The sequence below is a fragment of the Girardinichthys multiradiatus genome, chromosome 5, assembly GCF_021462225.1.
Source record: "Girardinichthys multiradiatus isolate DD_20200921_A chromosome 5, DD_fGirMul_XY1, whole genome shotgun sequence".
In the NCBI taxonomy this organism is placed as follows: Eukaryota; Metazoa; Chordata; class Actinopteri; order Cyprinodontiformes; family Goodeidae; genus Girardinichthys; species Girardinichthys multiradiatus.
The window spans coordinates 52,576,787-52,593,171 of NC_061798.1; the positions used below are offsets into that span (position 1 = coordinate 52,576,787).

Consider the following 16,385-nt stretch of genomic DNA (forward strand, 5'->3'; position numbering starts at 1 on the left):
ACAGTAGGTAGACAGAAAAGAGGGCAAAGAGAGGGGGAGACATTTGGCAAAGGTCGCCGGATCCAGGACTCGAACCTGGGACAGCCGGCAGGACTTTGACATTGTTTCATGATAAACACCAAAACTTTGATTGGTCATGAATTGAACCAAACCAGTAGAAACCAAAGAGCCCGGCCCTTTATAAATCAAGTAAAGAAATGGTGAATCAAGACTGACTTAATGGTGACAAGATTACGACGCAACTATCTTAGATCCAAGGCAGAGACCAAAGCATTGAGACCAGAAAGTAAATAAAAAATCAAAACTTTTAGATGGTAAGACCCAGGTTTATCCTGACCCAAGCGAAGAACCACTTAGACTTAGAGGGGTCACCAATGCAAGTTAAAGACTAGGAGAAAAGAAGATCCATGGTCTTCAGCACTAGAACTGCCAGGGCTGTCAATTTGACGGTTTTGAAAGTTTGACATGCCATAACTCTGGTTTATTAAAACTCTTATCTTCCTGGCATCCTTGTGTGTTCCTATGTCTCTATTTTTAAAAATAACAAAGTAAATAAAAGATCTAAGTATTTCTACCTCTAACTACCACAGCCGCTATTTTGACGGCCTTATTATTTACATTAATATTTTTTCCCGCAGCTGAGTATACGCCGAGCATTGCCTAGCAACCGCCACTCTAGAACGCAGTCTGAGAAGGAGATTGTTGGCGTCCTACAAATGGCTTCCAGAAGGATATTTTCTGCTCAAGTGGCCTTGAAAATGCTTCAAAAATTATATGATTGTGATTCTGGGTTGAGAGGGATTCTGACGGTTCTTAGTCAGCATTCAGTTCCAGTCAGCATTCGGGTCAAAGGGTGAACCTCCCCGACTAAAAAAACACGAGTCGTCACGTTAGCAGGAGGTTGTGGCGCATTATTTCAAGGTAGTAAAAGACTTGCCTATGTAACAATTTTATCATTTTAGGCTATAGTTTATAGATTAGTAAACTAATAATCTATAAACTATAGCAACAGTGCCACAATCAGCGCAGGTTCAGAGACAGGGAGACCAGCCTGGTGCCCAGTGCCCAGCTATAAACCTAGCAAACCCGCTCACTGGCAGGAGAGAAACTAAAAAACAAGGTACTGATAACGGAAAAAGAAATAAACAATAAGTTAGGTCATAGATATAGTAGCCCAGTAACAACAATCTATTCTGAGCTTTACAGCGTTTTCATCGCAAGACGAGCGCAGACCTGGGAAGGAGGAGGAGATAGGAAGGGATGGGACTGTGTGGACAGTGGTAGGAGAGGAAGAAAGTAGAGGGAGGCATCAGAACCAGAACGCTTTGACAGAGCGCCAGATCCAAGATGATGCCGAAATGCTCATCCACGTTCAGGACTGCAGGGTGGCTGAGGCCCGCAGAGTTTTAGGAGATGATTCCTCCTCGGACATGAGTGTGGATGAGCTGAAGACATTTTTACCATTAGTTTATGTCCGTGGAGTGAAAGGGGGGCGTAACATGGAGCTGTCCAGCTTTTGGTCAGATTAGTAAAGCTTTTTTTTTTTTAATGTACCCACTACTCTGTATTATTTTTAAGTACTATTTATAAATAATAATAAAACATAATAGGTTTGATCAAATCCTATTATTAATTCTTGTCAGAACCATAATTTTATAGCATGCAAGAAAACATTTAACATTCTGACCGATGTAATGCGATGACGTCATCACCGCCTCGCATCCAGAAGGCTCGCCGTCAAATTGACGGGTTTGAGAGTTCTAATGTTAAAACCAAGTCATTGCATAAACTCACAAGTTGTACCTGTTAGTTGGGGTAATGACTCGTACTCGTCGTCGTCTGCTCATCCAGGACCGTGTCGTGGAGGCAGCAGACTAAGCAGACACCTCCTCCAGCTGCTCTGGGGAAAGTCACAGGCGATCCCAGGACATCGGAGAAACAAAGTCCTTACAGCGTGCGCTGGGACACCTCCTGGGGTTGAGGCATCCAGGAGGCGTCCCATACAGATGCCCGAGCCGACTCGACTGACTCCTCTGAATGTGGAGGACCAGCAGCTCTGCTCCAAGCTCCTCACCTTATCTCTAAGGGAGTGCCCAGCCACCCTGCGGAGGAAGTTTTTTATCCGCTTCTATCCAGGTTCCCGTTCTTTCGGTTTTGACCCAAAGTTCATGCCCATACTGTCAGGGTAGAAACTCAATTCTCTTCACTACCACGCACCAGCACAACGTCCCCATTACTGTGATGGCCACACCGCTCCATCTGTTGATCTCCCGCTCCACTCTTCCCTCACTTGTGAACAAGATAGATACTTGAACTCCTCCACTTGAGGCAGAAACTCCCCTCCAACCTGGAGAGGACAAGCCACCCATATGCCACTGTCCAAAAATGTCCCCCGTCAAGGTCAGTAGTTCCCCACTCTCACTGTAAATGGTGTTGGTGAAGCACTGCTTTCCTTCCCTGAGGTGACGGACGGTTTGCCAGAATCACTTCGAGCCTGACCGGTAGTCCATCTCCATGGCCTCACCGAACTCCTTCCAGGCCTGATATTAAGCCTTTGGTACAGCCCAGGCTGCAGCAGGCTTGGCCTCACGGTACCTGTCAGCCGCCTCAGGAGGTCCACTGTCTGTCTGTTAGCTGTCTGCTAAAACCAGGCTGTTTCTCTGATGGACACAATGATCACCTCACAGGCAGGATAGTGAGCTACTCTGCTGGAAACAAATAAGCATATTTGCATCACAACCTGCCTGCTATCATCTTATATACATAAAAACACATTGTGGTGGTTGTTTGGACTGATGTTGATATATGATGTGAGAAATGGAAACCAAGGTTACATTTGTATAAAATTAATATAATAATTCGTTCGTTCGTTCGTCGTCTTCCGCTTATCCAGGACCGGGTCACGGGGGCAGCAGACTCAGTAGAGATACCCAGACGTCCCTCTCTCCAGACACCTCCTCCAGTTCCTCCAGGGGGAGCCCAAGGTGTTCCCAGGCTAGCCGAGAGACATAGTCCCTCCAGCGTGTCCTGGGTCGTCCCCTGGGCCTCCTCCCGGTGGGACGTGCCTGGAACACCTCCCGAGGAAGGCGTCCAGGAGGCATCCGGTATAGATGCCCGAGCCACCTCAACTGGCTCCTCTCGATGTGGAGGAGCAGCGGCTCTACTCCGAGCTCCTCCCGGATGGCCGAGCTCCTCACCCTATCTCTAAGGGAGTGCCCGGCCACCCTACGGAGGAAGCTCATTTCAGCCGCTTGTATCCGTGATCTCGTTCTTTTGGTCATGACCCAAAGTTCATGGCCATAGGTGAGAGTAGGAACGTAGACCGACCGGTGGAGAACCATGGCCTCGGACTTGGAGGAGCTGATCTTCATCCCAGCCGCTTCACACTCGGCTGCGAACCGCCACAGTGCATGCTGTAGGTCTTGGCTAGAGGGGGCCAGCAGGACCATGTCATCTGCAAAAAGAAGAGACGAAATCCACTGGTCCCCAAACCAGACCCCCTCCGGCCCTTGGCTGCGTCTAGAAATCCTGTCCATAAAAGTTATGAACAGGACCGGCGACAAAGGGCAGCCCCACAGGGCATCACGAGGAACACAGTCGAATGCCTTCTCCAGGTCCACAAAACACATGTGAACCGGTTGGGCAAACTCCCATGAACCCTCGAGTACCCTGTAGAGGGTATAGAGCTGGTCCAGTGTTCCACGGCCGGGACGAAAACCACACTGTTCCTCCTGAAGCCGAGGTTCAACTATCGGCCGGACTCTCCTCTCCAATACCCTGGCGTAGGCCTTACCAGGGAGGCTGAGGAGTGTGATCCCCCTGTAGTTGGAACACACCCTCCGGTCCCCCTTCTTATAAAGGGGGACCACCACCCCAGTCTGCCAGTCCAGAGGCACTGTCCCCGACCGCCACGCAATGTTGAAGAGGCGTGTCAACCATGACAGCCCTACAACATCCAGACACTTGAGGTACTCAGGGCGGATCTCATCCACCCCCGAAGCCTTGTCACCGCGGAGCTTTTTAACCACCTCGGTGACTTCAGCCTGGGTGATGAAAGAGTCCAACCCCGAGTCCCCAGCCTCTGTTTCCACCACGGAATGCGTGATGGCAGGATTGAGGAGATCCTCGAAATACTCCTTCCACCGCCCGATAATGTCCTCAGTCGAGGTCAGCAGCCTCCCGCCCCCACTATAAACAGTGTCGGCAAAGCACTGCTTCCCCCTCCTGAGGCGCCGGACGGTTTGCCAGAATCGCTTCGAGGCCAACCGGTAGTCCTTCTCCATGGCCTCACCGAACTCTTCCCAGGCCCGAGTTTTTGCCTCTGCCACAGCCCGGGCCGCAGCACGCTTGGCCTCACGGTACCCGTCAGCCGCCTCAGGAGTCCCACAAGTTAACCACAGCCGATAGGACTCCTTCTTCAGCTTAACAGCATCCCTTACTGCCGGTGTCCACCACCGGGTTCTGGGATTGCTGCCACGACAGGCACCACAGACCTTACGGCCGCAGCTATGGGCAGCAGCATCGACAATAGATGCAGAGAACATGGTCCACTCGGACTCTATGTCTCCAACATCCCCCGGGATCTGGTCGAATTCATTTAAGACCAGAGTTTCTCTTGACTTAGACAAACACCACTTTAAGGTGGTCCACACCAGGACAAAACCAATTTAAACTTGCAGAAACTCAAACTAAATCTACACCAAGACAAAGATCTAGACTTGGAAACCCACAACCAGGGAATACTAAGGCTGCAACTTTGAGGAGCTGGGATGAAGTCAAGGCAAAGGACAAAGTAAATTATAAATGTTTAGGGGTCAAGACCAAACAAAGTTACAAAAACCAGACCTTACAGATTTAGGACTTAACTTAGAACCATGACCAGAGTACACCAAGACCAAAAGAATGACTAAAACCTTGAAAGGTCACAGCGTGTCGAGGTCTGCATTAAAGCTTTGTGATACCAAGACCAAGAAGAAGAATTTAGTGGACTAAGACCATATTTTGAGACCTAAGTACTTGAAAACTTGTACAAATGGGCATTGTTTTTAACATTATCTGCACACCACTTGTGTTAATCAGAAACACAGATGTTAGGAACATGAAGTTGGATTTATGGGATATTGTAGGATTTGTTTTTTATCTTTCTGATCAGAAAATATTTTTTCTCCAGGTGCGTCTTCTTACCTGATAACGGAGCTTTCTTCGTCAACTATGTAATTGCCTCGGCCTTCATCGGTAACGCCATGGACCTCCTAAGGATTCCTGGTCTGCTCATGTACATGATCCGGCTCTGTCTGGCTCGCTCTGCTGCCGACCGCCGCAACGTGAAGAGGGTGAGGACGGACAGAGACGAGGTTGAACATCTTGTCGTTAAATGTGTCAGTTCTGACTGTAACTCCGTCGTCTCTGCAGCACCAGGCTTATGAGTTCCAGTTCGGAGCTGCGTACGCCTGGATGATGAACGTCTTCACAGTAGTGATGGCCTACAGCATCACCTGCCCCATCATCGTCCCCTTCGGTCAGTACACAGCACAGCATTGGTGTCAGCAGGTAGCTACCTGGGCGAGTGCACTCAACTCAGCTGTTCCTGCAGGTCTCATGTACATGCTGCTGAAACACCTGGTGGATAGGTACAACATGTACTACGCTTACCTACCCTCCAAACTGGACAAGAAGATCCACTCAGCTGCAGTGACTCAGGTGGTGGCTGCGCCCATCCTCTGCCTCTTCTGGCTGCTCTTCTTCTCCACTGTACGCACAGGTGAGCAATCCCACTGCTGGATGCACAGAAATACCTCCTATGTTTTCAGCAGACAGGTAGGTACCAGGTGAGGGTGCAGACAGGTGAAGCTAAATCTGACAAAGGATCTTCAGTCAAACATCTCTGCAACAAAGATGTTTGATGCTTTTCTGATGTCAGTTCTAGTGTCAGGAGTGGGTCCGTGATGTTAATGTATTATAACTGAACTCAATGCCACCAGGCTTCGAGACACCCACCTCCATGTTCACTCTGGTGGTTCTGGTCGTAACCATCGTTGTCTGTCTGTCCCACGTCTGCTTTGGACACTTCAAGTACCTGAGCGCCCATAACTACAAGGTGAGGTTCTCACTGCAGGTGTGTGACTACCTGCTGATTGGTCAGGTGGTCATCTCACTGCGATTGTTTCCGTTTCAGATCGACACAAAGGAGAGCAACGTGGATGCTGTGAAGAATGGACGACCTGCCCGGACTTCGTCCTCTCCAACCACCAAATCTCAGGTGAGTCATCCCGCTCGGAGCTCTGGATTTCCACTCTACCAGGTTCTGGCAGAACAGTGTGACTCTTTACAATGATGGTCTAACGTTTCAGGAGTAATTAGTTTAAAAGCTGTCCCATCAGTCACTCAAATGTTATTCTGCTGTCAGAGTTCTGCAGTGGTTTCAGCCTGCATTGACCCATGTTTGGTTGTGTTTATACAGCAGCAGCAAGCACCACAGCAGCAGATGTACATCGCCCAGGTTCTCCAGGATCCAAACTCAGACGAGCCAGGCGGCGGCAGCAGTGAGGAGGACCGGGGCTCGTCGCAGGACGAGGAGATGCTGAATGGAGGGAACAGCATCAATGAGGCGGATTTCCAGTCAGGGGAGGACAGTCTGATCGCCAACGAGGTCCACCAGTAGCTGGAGGCGGAGCTAGAGGGAGGGGTGGAGCTAGCCACACCACAGCTACAAATAAAGCTAACTGGAGATTTACTGTTCGCACTCAAACAGTAGTGTGGCTAGGTTAGCCCCGCCCTCTCAGCTTGAAGACTCGACCCTGACCTTTGACGCCGGCGCTGGATCGCCACCATCCAGCCCTCCACAGGAAGTCACTGTACATACCCACAAAGCCAAAACTGTTGTTCGTATTCTGGGTGAGGTTAGGGTTCAACTTGTGCCTGGGCTGGTTTCCGTTTGTTCGCACTCGTGTCTTGATCCCTGATGATCCCTGATCCATTCGAAGGTTGTCAGGACTCAACCTTTTCCTCGCCATCATCTGGCCGACATCCCAGGACGAATGTCCGTTCTTGGCATCAGACTGATAAACAAACTTCCCGCCTGTCCGTTCTTGTAGCCATAGAAGCCTCGCTTATGCAGAACCGTTCCTCCTTCCTCCGATATTTGGTCTGCACATCAGACTTTTATATTTTCGGTTGACTCGCCCAAGCTTCGCGATGCATGTTGTTGTAAGTGATATCGCCACCTAGGGACGATGTCATTCATCACAGGAACAAAATCACCCTGTTTTAATCCAGATCTCGACAGCTTGTCTATCCAGCTGCAGAATGAGCTGTTTGTTCCTGAACCGGCGGACTCAGCCCGCAGATCCGTTCCCCCCCGGCCTAACTTAAGTTGTGAATAAGGGAACCCGGACGTTGGTGTCTGTGTAGCTTAGAACCCAACCCTTTCTAAGACTCTCGGACTGTACTGGCAGCCGCAGAGCGTCGGATGTCTGGAAACACAGAAGAGCAGTGCTCGTCTGGTCTGGTTCTGATCCCTGAAGCTGTCTGGACTCTCAAGGGAAATGTATTCTGTTTTGTCTGTTGTGAATTGTGTGTGTGTGTGTGTGTGTGTTTGGCTGATTGTTCTCCAGCTTTCACCTTGTGCGCTTCAGCAGTCGCTCCAGGTAACAGGAACACCATGAGAAGATCCGGTTGCTCTCAGACTGATCCTACATGTTTCTGTCTCTGTGGTAGAAGATGATGATCTGTTCTGGTTGACATCAGCACATGCCAGTCATCTCATTTCACTGCATCACTGCTGCAGGTCCAACTGTCTTCTTGGTGTGTCCATCATCCATTTAGCTCTGTTCAGCATTCCTTCTCCTTCCTGGTGAGATCGTGGATCAGAGAAGGATGAGAGCATTGAGGATCTGGATGATCTGAACCCTGTTGATTACTGATTAAGGTCAAAGGTGATCGCAGTGAAGCATGACTTGGTTGCTCCCTGTCAAACAGGTGACGAATGCAGCTCACGCAGGTGCATGTTTTTAAATAGTTGCTATTTCCAGCCTGACCACCAGATGGCAGTAGATGTTCCAAACTGTTCCTTTAAAACGTTTCAGTGATCCTATCGGATCAGAACTTTTTTGTTGCAATACAGCTCTAGGCTACCTTCTACAGGACAGTTTTCCTGAAACATTGATTTGTTTTTTCTCCCTTAAAATTTCTGTTTGGTCCACTTCAACGCGGTGTTTTCCACCCGGTTCCCTCAGATCTAACATCTTCCAGGTCATTTCCTGATGCTTTGGCAGAACCACTCCTTCATTTCTATCTACTTGTAAACCAGTTTTGGTTGACCAACTTGTGCTGGCCCGGTCCGAAGTGAATTTAGTCCATTTGGGGTTGTCAACCCACCGATGCCCATGTTAACATTTTACTGAGTTGAACTGATGAGTACCTTTGTTGGTTTCCACGGTAACAGGAAACCTCCTGTTGAGTGCGATGATGTGGTGACGATGTAGTTTCAGGTGTTTGTTTTTCCTGAGTTAATGTTTACATCTGTTTGGTGTGTGTGTGTGTGTGTGTGTGTGTGTGTGTGGGACACTGAGCTGAACTATGAAAGCTGCAGCCAGCCGGTCCTCGGTGACTGCACGCTGGAGAACCTGCAGCATTTGTGTCTATGTTGTTGCGTTACCTTGGCCCTGATTGTACACACAGTAACCAGAACCTGCAGAAGGTTTTTGCAGTGGATTTGGGTCAGAATCTAAGGTTTTTTCGTTCTGCTCAGAACCTCCAGAACCCCCTGGTTTGGGGTTTGCATTGAAGACCCTAAATTCTGCCTCCTATGCGTCTCATCTGATTCCAATTGGAGATCAGTCTGAAGGTGATCAGAAGTAAATATTGATGCAAACTGACCTGAGAAACCAGCAGACTCCTGGTAGGTCTGCTCTGAACCTGTCCGCTGGGTTCTGGTTCTGAGGAGCTGAACCTGGAGACGTGGTTAAAAGTCTGTGTGATATTTTTGTATCTTGCTGAAGTATTTGATACTGAACCTGTGTTAAAGAAGAAGCTGTGAAGACTCTGTGGAAGGTTTTTAAAATCCGACACGTTTTGCTTTTCTTAGTTTTTTAAGACGTTGCCGGAGCGACTGAAATATAAAGCTAAAGTCAGCTGAGAGCTGCAGAAAATAAACGAGATGATGAACTGTGTAAATAGCCATGGGACTGCTTCATGTCAGGCTTTATTTATTGCTGTGACACTATTTATTTTTACTCTGCTCTCCAGATGTACAGTGAAACCTTTGTCCTATTTATGTTCCATGATCAATAAAGAAGCTGGCTCCCATCCGCTCAGGCCCGTCTGTTTGTGGAGACCGACCCTACCTGAAGACATACTGGGTCAGGTCGCCCATGATGGCTGACGTTGTGTGAAAACTGTGAGCTACATGAAAAGAGCTCTTGACCCGTGAATATCAGAACCTTCTGGTGTTCTCACACGTAGATCTTTATGGGTCTGCAGTGTTTTCTGTAGGAACATCTCCATCAGGAGCTGAGCTCAATCACTGGGAGTGAATGAGAGTGTGGGCGTGTCTCTCTGCACTCTGGACTCTGATTGGTCAGAAAACTGGAAAAAACTACAACTGGATGAAGAACCTGGACATGTGGCCATGAAAGGAGGGTAAATCCAGAAGGTTCTGAATATTTCATTGGGTCAAAGCCATCATCACACTCTAAGCTGAACAGCATATGGGAAAATCTGAGAAAATCATTAAACTTAAACTACAGTGCTCACAAAATTAAAGGGAACACTAAAGTAACATCCTAGATCTCAGTTAATAAAATATCCTCATTGGAAAAACTTTATTATTAACACAGTGGAATTAAGAAGAAATTAACACAAAAATGATCAATGTAAATCAAAATTATTACGCCATGGAGATCTGCATTTGGATTCATACTCAATATGAAAGTGGAAAATAACATGAGAGGCTGATTCAACGTCAGTGAGTCTTCCTCAAGACAAGTCTAAATGAGGCTCAGTATTGTGTGTGGCCTCCGCTTTCTGGTATGACCTCCCAGCAACACCTGGGCATGCTCCTGATGAGATGGCAGATGTTCTCCTGAGAGATCTCTTCCCAGACCATGATTAGAGCATTAGTTAGCTCCTGAACAGTCTGGCGCAATGTGGCGTTGGTGGATTGACCCAAAACATGATGTCCCAGATGAGCTCAGTTAGATTCAGGCCAGTCCATAACATCATCATACAGGAACTGCTGACACACTCCAGCCACATGAGGTCTAGCATTGTCCTGCATTAGGAGGAACCCAGGACCAACCGCACCAGCATATGGTCTCACAAGGGGTCTGAGGATCTCATCTCGGTACCTAATGGCAGTCAGGCTACCTCTGGTGAGCTCATGGAAAGAAATGCCACCCCACACCATTACTGACCCACTGCCAAACCAGTCATGCTGAAGGATGTTGCAGGCAGCAGATCTCTCTCCACGGTGTCTCCAGACTCTGTCACGTCTGTCACATGTTCTCAGTGTGAACCTGCTTTCATCTGTGAAGACCACAGGGCGCCAGTGGTGAATTTACCAATCCTGATGTTCTCTGGAAAATGCCAAGCATCCTGCACGGTGTTGGGCTGTGACCACAATCCCCATTTGTGGACGTCGGGCCCTCATACCATCCTCATGGAGTCGGTTTCTGACAGTTTGAATAGAAACATGCACATTTGTGGCCTGCTGGAGGTCATCTTGCAGGGCTCTGGCAGTGCTCCTCCTGTTCCTCCTTCCACAAAGGACGAGATGGCGGTCCTGCTGCTGGGTTGTTGCCCTCCTACAGCCTCCTCCAGGTCTCCTGGTACCTATTCCATGCTCTGGACACTGACCGTTGCATATAGTCATCCTTAAAATATATTTCAAGTGCTAAGAGATCACTACTAATCAGACAATAAAACATATCATGAATATATTCGGCAACTTCATAAAAGATCGATGGAAATGTCCAACATTGACAGGCTTTAAATTTGAAAATTTTGAATTTTTCCACATCAGATCTTGATGAAATTCGGTGAGTGGGATCTGGAGGTGTTCTGTCAAGGTGAAGTGAGACTGGTCACTGGAAACTATTTAGTTTTAATAAGCGTGGAAGCTTCAGGAATATAAATGGACATTCTGAAATGCACACAAATGACCACATAAAACTAAAATGTCATCTATATATTTGCGGGTGGACTCTTAAATATCTAATATTAATTCAATTAAGTTTATTTCTATAGCGCCAATTCACAACACATGTTTTCTCAAGGTTCTTCACAACAGTCAGGTTCATACATTCCTATTAATCGTAACCATTGAACAGTTCAGTCAGATTCAGTTATTTATTCAAATTGGATAAAAAGTTTTTCTATCTAAGGAAACCCAGCAGATTGCATCCAGTCAGTGACTTGCAGCATTCACTCCTCCTGGATGAGCATGTAGAGACAGTGGACAGTCACTGGTGTTGACTTTGCAGCAATCCCTCATACTGAGCATGCATGTAGCGACAGTGGAGAGGAAAAACTCCCTTTTAACAGGAAGAAACCTCCAGCAGAACCAGAACCAGGCTCAGTGTGAGCGGCCATCTGCCACGACCGACTGGGGGTTTGAGAGAACAGAGCAGAGACACAAAGAGAACAAAGAAGCACTGATCCAGGAGTACTTTCTATGGGAAGGAAAAGTAAATGTTAATGGATGTAGCTCCTTTAGTCGTTTCATCTAGAAAGAAAGAACAGATAAACTCTGAGCCAGTTTTCAAGGTTAGAGTCTGAAAGAGAGCACATAGAGTTAGTTACAGTAGAAGCTCAGTCAGTAGCCATGTCTAGGAGAGAGAAAGGGTTAAACACTGAAAGAAAGGGCCATGTGGATCATCGGTAGAGGGTGAGCATTAAGTTGTTGCTAGCAGAAGCTCGGATGATGCCCCTCTCCAGAAAGGTGTCACAGGTAGACACAGAGTCAGGCCAGGTGTAGCTTCTAGGAAGAGAATAGAGAGAACAAAGTTAAAAGCTGAAATAACAGCAAATAATGCAAAATTGGAGAGTAGTAGGAGAATGTAGCAAAGAGAGTGAAAGTGGTCATTATGTCCTCCAGCAGCCTAAGCCTATAGCAGCATAACTACAGAGATAGCTCAGGATAAACTAAGCCACTCTAACTATAAGCTTTATCAAAAAGGAAAGTTTTAAGCCTAGCCTTAAAAGTAGACAGGGTGTCTGCCTCACGGACTAAAACTGGGAGCTGGTTCCACAGGAGAGGAGCCTGATAACTAAAGGATCTGCCTCCCATTCTACTTCTAGAGACTCTAGGAACCACCAGTAAACCTGCAGTCTGAGAACAAAGTGCTCTGTTAGGAACATATGGACCAATCAGATCTCTGATGTATGATGGAGCTAGATCATTAAGGGCTTTATATGTGAGGAGGAGAATTTTAAATTCTATTCTGGATTTAACAGGAAGCCAATGAAGGGAAGCTAAAATAGGAGAAATATGATCTCTCTTTTTAATTTTCATCAGAACTCTGGCTGCAGCATTTTGAATCAGCTGAAGGCTTTTAACTGCATTTTGTGGACATCCTGATAGTAAAGAATTACAATAGTCCAGCCTTGAAGTAACAAATGCATGGACTAGTTTTTCAGGGTCACTCCTGGACAGGATATTTCTAATTTTGACAATGTTCTGGAGGTGAAAGAAGGAAATCCTAGAAACCTGTTTAATATGGGATTTAAATTACATGTCCTAGTCAAAGTTAACACCAAGGTTTTTTACTTTATTATCTGAGGTCAATTTAATGCCATCCAGGTTAAGTGATTGACTAAGAAGTTTCTTTTTTAAAGACTCTGGTCCAAAGACGACAACTTCTGTCTTGTCTGAATTTAGAAGCAGAAAATGTAAAGTCATCCAAGTTTTTATGTCTTCAAGACATGCTTGTAGTCTATCTAACTGGTTGGGTTCATCAGGATTTATGGATAAGTAAAGCTGAGTATCATCAGCGTAACAGTGAAAATTTATCCCATGCTGCCTGATAATTTGACCTATTGGAAGCATATATATAGTAAAGAGAATTGGCCCAAGTACTGAACCCTGTGGTACTCCACAATTAACCCTGGAGTTTAAAGATGATTTATCATTTACATGAACAAACTGGAATCTGTCAGACAGATAAGATTTAAACCAGCCTAGTGCTGTTCCCCTGATCCCTACAGCATATTCCAGCCTTTCTAAGAGAATATTATGGTCGACTGGATCAAATGCAGCACTGAGATCTAACAGAACCAGAACAGACACAAGTCCATTATCTGAGGCCATAAGAATATCATTAGTGACTTTCAGCAGAGCTGTTTCAGTGCTATGATGAGCTCTGAAACCTGACTGAAACTCTTCAAACAGGTCATTGCTGTATAAATGTTCACACATTTGATTAGAAACTATTTTCTCAAGAATTTTAGATAAGAATGGAAGATTGGATATAGGTCTGTAATTTATTAAATCATCTCGATCAAGCGAAGGTTTCTTATGTAAAGGTTTAATTACAGCTAACTTAAAAGCCTGTGGTTCTGATCCATTTACTAAAGATAAATTAATCATATCTAAAATGGGGCTGGTAATCAGAGGGAACACTTCCTTAAATAATTTGGTTGGGATTGGGTCTAACATACAAGTTGAAGGTTTAGATGAAGCTAATATTTCTGATAACTCAGGAAGCTCCACAGGATCAGAACAGTCCAAACACAAATCAGGTTCTGCAGTTATTTCCAATGTTGTCTCACTTGCTGAATAACAGCAACAATGACATCACCACAAGTCAGTTAATTTAAAAAATATTGCTTTTACTAAGATCTCAGTAAGCACCACTGTCGTGATTGGTGATGTTTTTACGCACAACAAAACTGTGAGAGTTGATTGGACCATCATTTATCGAAGTGGAGGCAGCTGGCTTGACCCCAGTAAAACATGCAGCAACCTGGAGTCTTTTACAGATGGTCTGGCAACCTGGAGGCAACCTGGAGGCAACCTGGAGGCCAGGGACTCCAGGTTGCCAGCGTGTTTTAATAATTCATTTTATTTTCTGTGAGTAACATCACAGTAACCATTGATGATCTATAATAAACCGACTGTTTGTGGAATGTCTCTTCGTCGTCCTTTCAGCACGTTTTATATACACCTAATGCTATTTAGGACCTAGTTTCTATCACAAGTAAACCTTATAATATGGGTCTAACACTGTTTATCAAATAATGACATCATCATTTGATGATAATTACTGATTATCAGTCAGTACCTAATAACTATAATGACAATCTATTTGCCGATAATCACCATTTGCTTCGGCAAAAACAGCAGCAGCCAGATTGGCAGCATCTTAGAGGCTATTGCTGCTGGTCTGGTATGGAGCTAAATTGGGGCCATAAAGTTTGTTCAAAAGAAAAACATTTGAACCTAAAAAATTATTTTGAACCTCCCCCAAAAAAATTTGAAAACTGGAAAAGTTTTGCAACCTAAAAAACACATGTGAAATCGGAAAAAAAAAAAGTTCAAAACTACTTTTCAGATTCAAGTTTTTTTTTTCGAACTTGCAGATTTCTTTTCGGCTTCAAATCCCCGGTGAACCGCTGGCTTATGCATTTCTTATTTTATGAATGTTTAGTGTTTAATAACCACCTTGCAGAGACACAGGGCGGTGGGTCAGTGGTTCACTTCCGCCTGTGAACCACCGGGCCACCGCCCTGCACAGACGCAAAAGGCGACAGTTTCTGGGGCGCTGATATTTTGCTGGACCATTGTGCCCTAAACTATGCCATATCAAACTGTTAAGGATAACTTTTATCTATGTGACTCATAGCAGTTTTTATCATTTATACCATAATGATATAAAGCATAAGTTCTAATGTTTCCTTTTTTTTAAAATAGGATAAGAAGCTCATAAACACAGTACAAGGATAAATGGTCCAAGGTTTGTCATGAATGACCTGAAGCTGAGGCACTGGGTTTGATGGTGGAGCAGCTGGTATAATTGGGTTGATTAGAAACCTACAGCTCACTTAGATTAAGTATGTACACCCGCTACTACACAATCTACCAGATGGACACCACAATGATGACAGATAGTCTACTGATAATCACTGAGGGAGGAAACATCCATTGCATTGGAGAACCAGATATAAAACTATATTTCTATCGAGGCTCTTCATCATCCTCTAACAGACGGCGACGGTCCGAGACGAGAGCCTCAGCGCTGATCTCTGTAATCATTCCTCTGCCTTAATTTACATTAAAGGAGCTAAAAGTTAGAAACTGGCTGAGATTCGTTCATTTAAGAGTCTTTAGATAGAGTCTCATCGCTTCTGGGGACCAAGAACCGGAGGAGCTCAGAGAGGTCTGACCGCCAACAGGGTTCAGTAGATCAGACAAACCTCTCCTCTGCTCCAGTCAGGCAGATCAGCTCTGATGCGCGCTGGCAAACAGCTGATCTGTAACACATGAACATGTGCTGCAGGGCGGCTAGCTGAGCTGACAATGAAGAGCGGAGATCAGAAAAAAAAAAAACCCGGGCTACTAAAACAGTTTGCCCCTGGCTGTGAGTCACTTCACTAAACGTTTTAATTAAAAATGCACCAGAAACCGAAACCCGAGTCCAGTCCATGTGAAAACACGTCCAGGCTTAATTATGCAAAGATATTCGGAAAATACCGGCTCGTTTTGCATCTGGTTTCATTCCCGCCACTTAGTCTGGCGGTTATTTAGCTTGATGTTGAGAGGATGGGAAATCTCCAACATGGACTTAAAATGCTGTGAAAATCTGTCAAGATCATATTTTCTGTAAATATCTGTAATACATCATCGATATTCAGTATTACAGATATTTACAGTTCCCATGGTCCCCGAATGCAACAGCCGCTGTGTGTTGAGCTGTTAGTCATGTGATCTGAGGCCCCGCCCCCCACGCCAAAACAGGGCCAGAAGTTTGAAGCTGAAAAAAAATCTGCAAGTTCGAAAGAAAAACATGAATCTGAAAAGTAGTTTTGAACTTTTTTTTTTCCAGTTTCACATCTGGGTTTTTTCAGTTGCAAAACTTTTTTTCCAGTTTTCACATTTTTTGGGGGGAGGTTTAAAATAATTTTTCAGGTTCAAATGTTTTTCTTTTGAACAAACTTTTATTTTTTAGGTTCAAATTTTTTTTGTTTGAACAAACTTTTATTTTTTAGGTTCAAATTTTTTTCGTTTGAACAAACTTTATGACCCCAATTTAGCTGGTCTATAAACTGCCTGCAGAAATTCACTGGGTCAGAGATGTAGAGCCTAACAGAGAACACGGCTCCGCCAGCAGAGGGTGCTGTGTTTTAACTCCGTAGAAGAAGAATAGGAAGCGGAAGCAGCATCACTGTCT

General features: G+C 45.5%; 1 protein-coding gene across 4 annotated transcripts in view; it reads left to right on the forward strand.

The window, feature by feature from the left end:
* LOC124868242 (CSC1-like protein 2) overlaps positions 1-9,306 on the forward strand; it is a 47,744-nt gene extending 38,438 nt beyond the window's left edge. For all 4 annotated transcript variants that reach the window (XM_047365241.1, XM_047365239.1, XM_047365237.1 and 1 more), the window contains 6 exons: positions 5,171-5,333; positions 5,413-5,518; positions 5,594-5,761; positions 5,982-6,097; positions 6,176-6,259; positions 6,461-9,306. In XM_047365241.1, coding sequence (XP_047221197.1) covers positions 5,171-5,333; positions 5,413-5,518; positions 5,594-5,761; positions 5,982-6,097; positions 6,176-6,259; positions 6,461-6,661 — 838 coding nt within the window. In that variant the 3' untranslated portion in view covers positions 6,662-9,306. The remainder of the gene's footprint in view (positions 1-5,170; positions 5,334-5,412; positions 5,519-5,593; positions 5,762-5,981; positions 6,098-6,175; positions 6,260-6,460) is intronic.
* Positions 9,307-16,385: the final 7,079 nt, after the last annotated feature.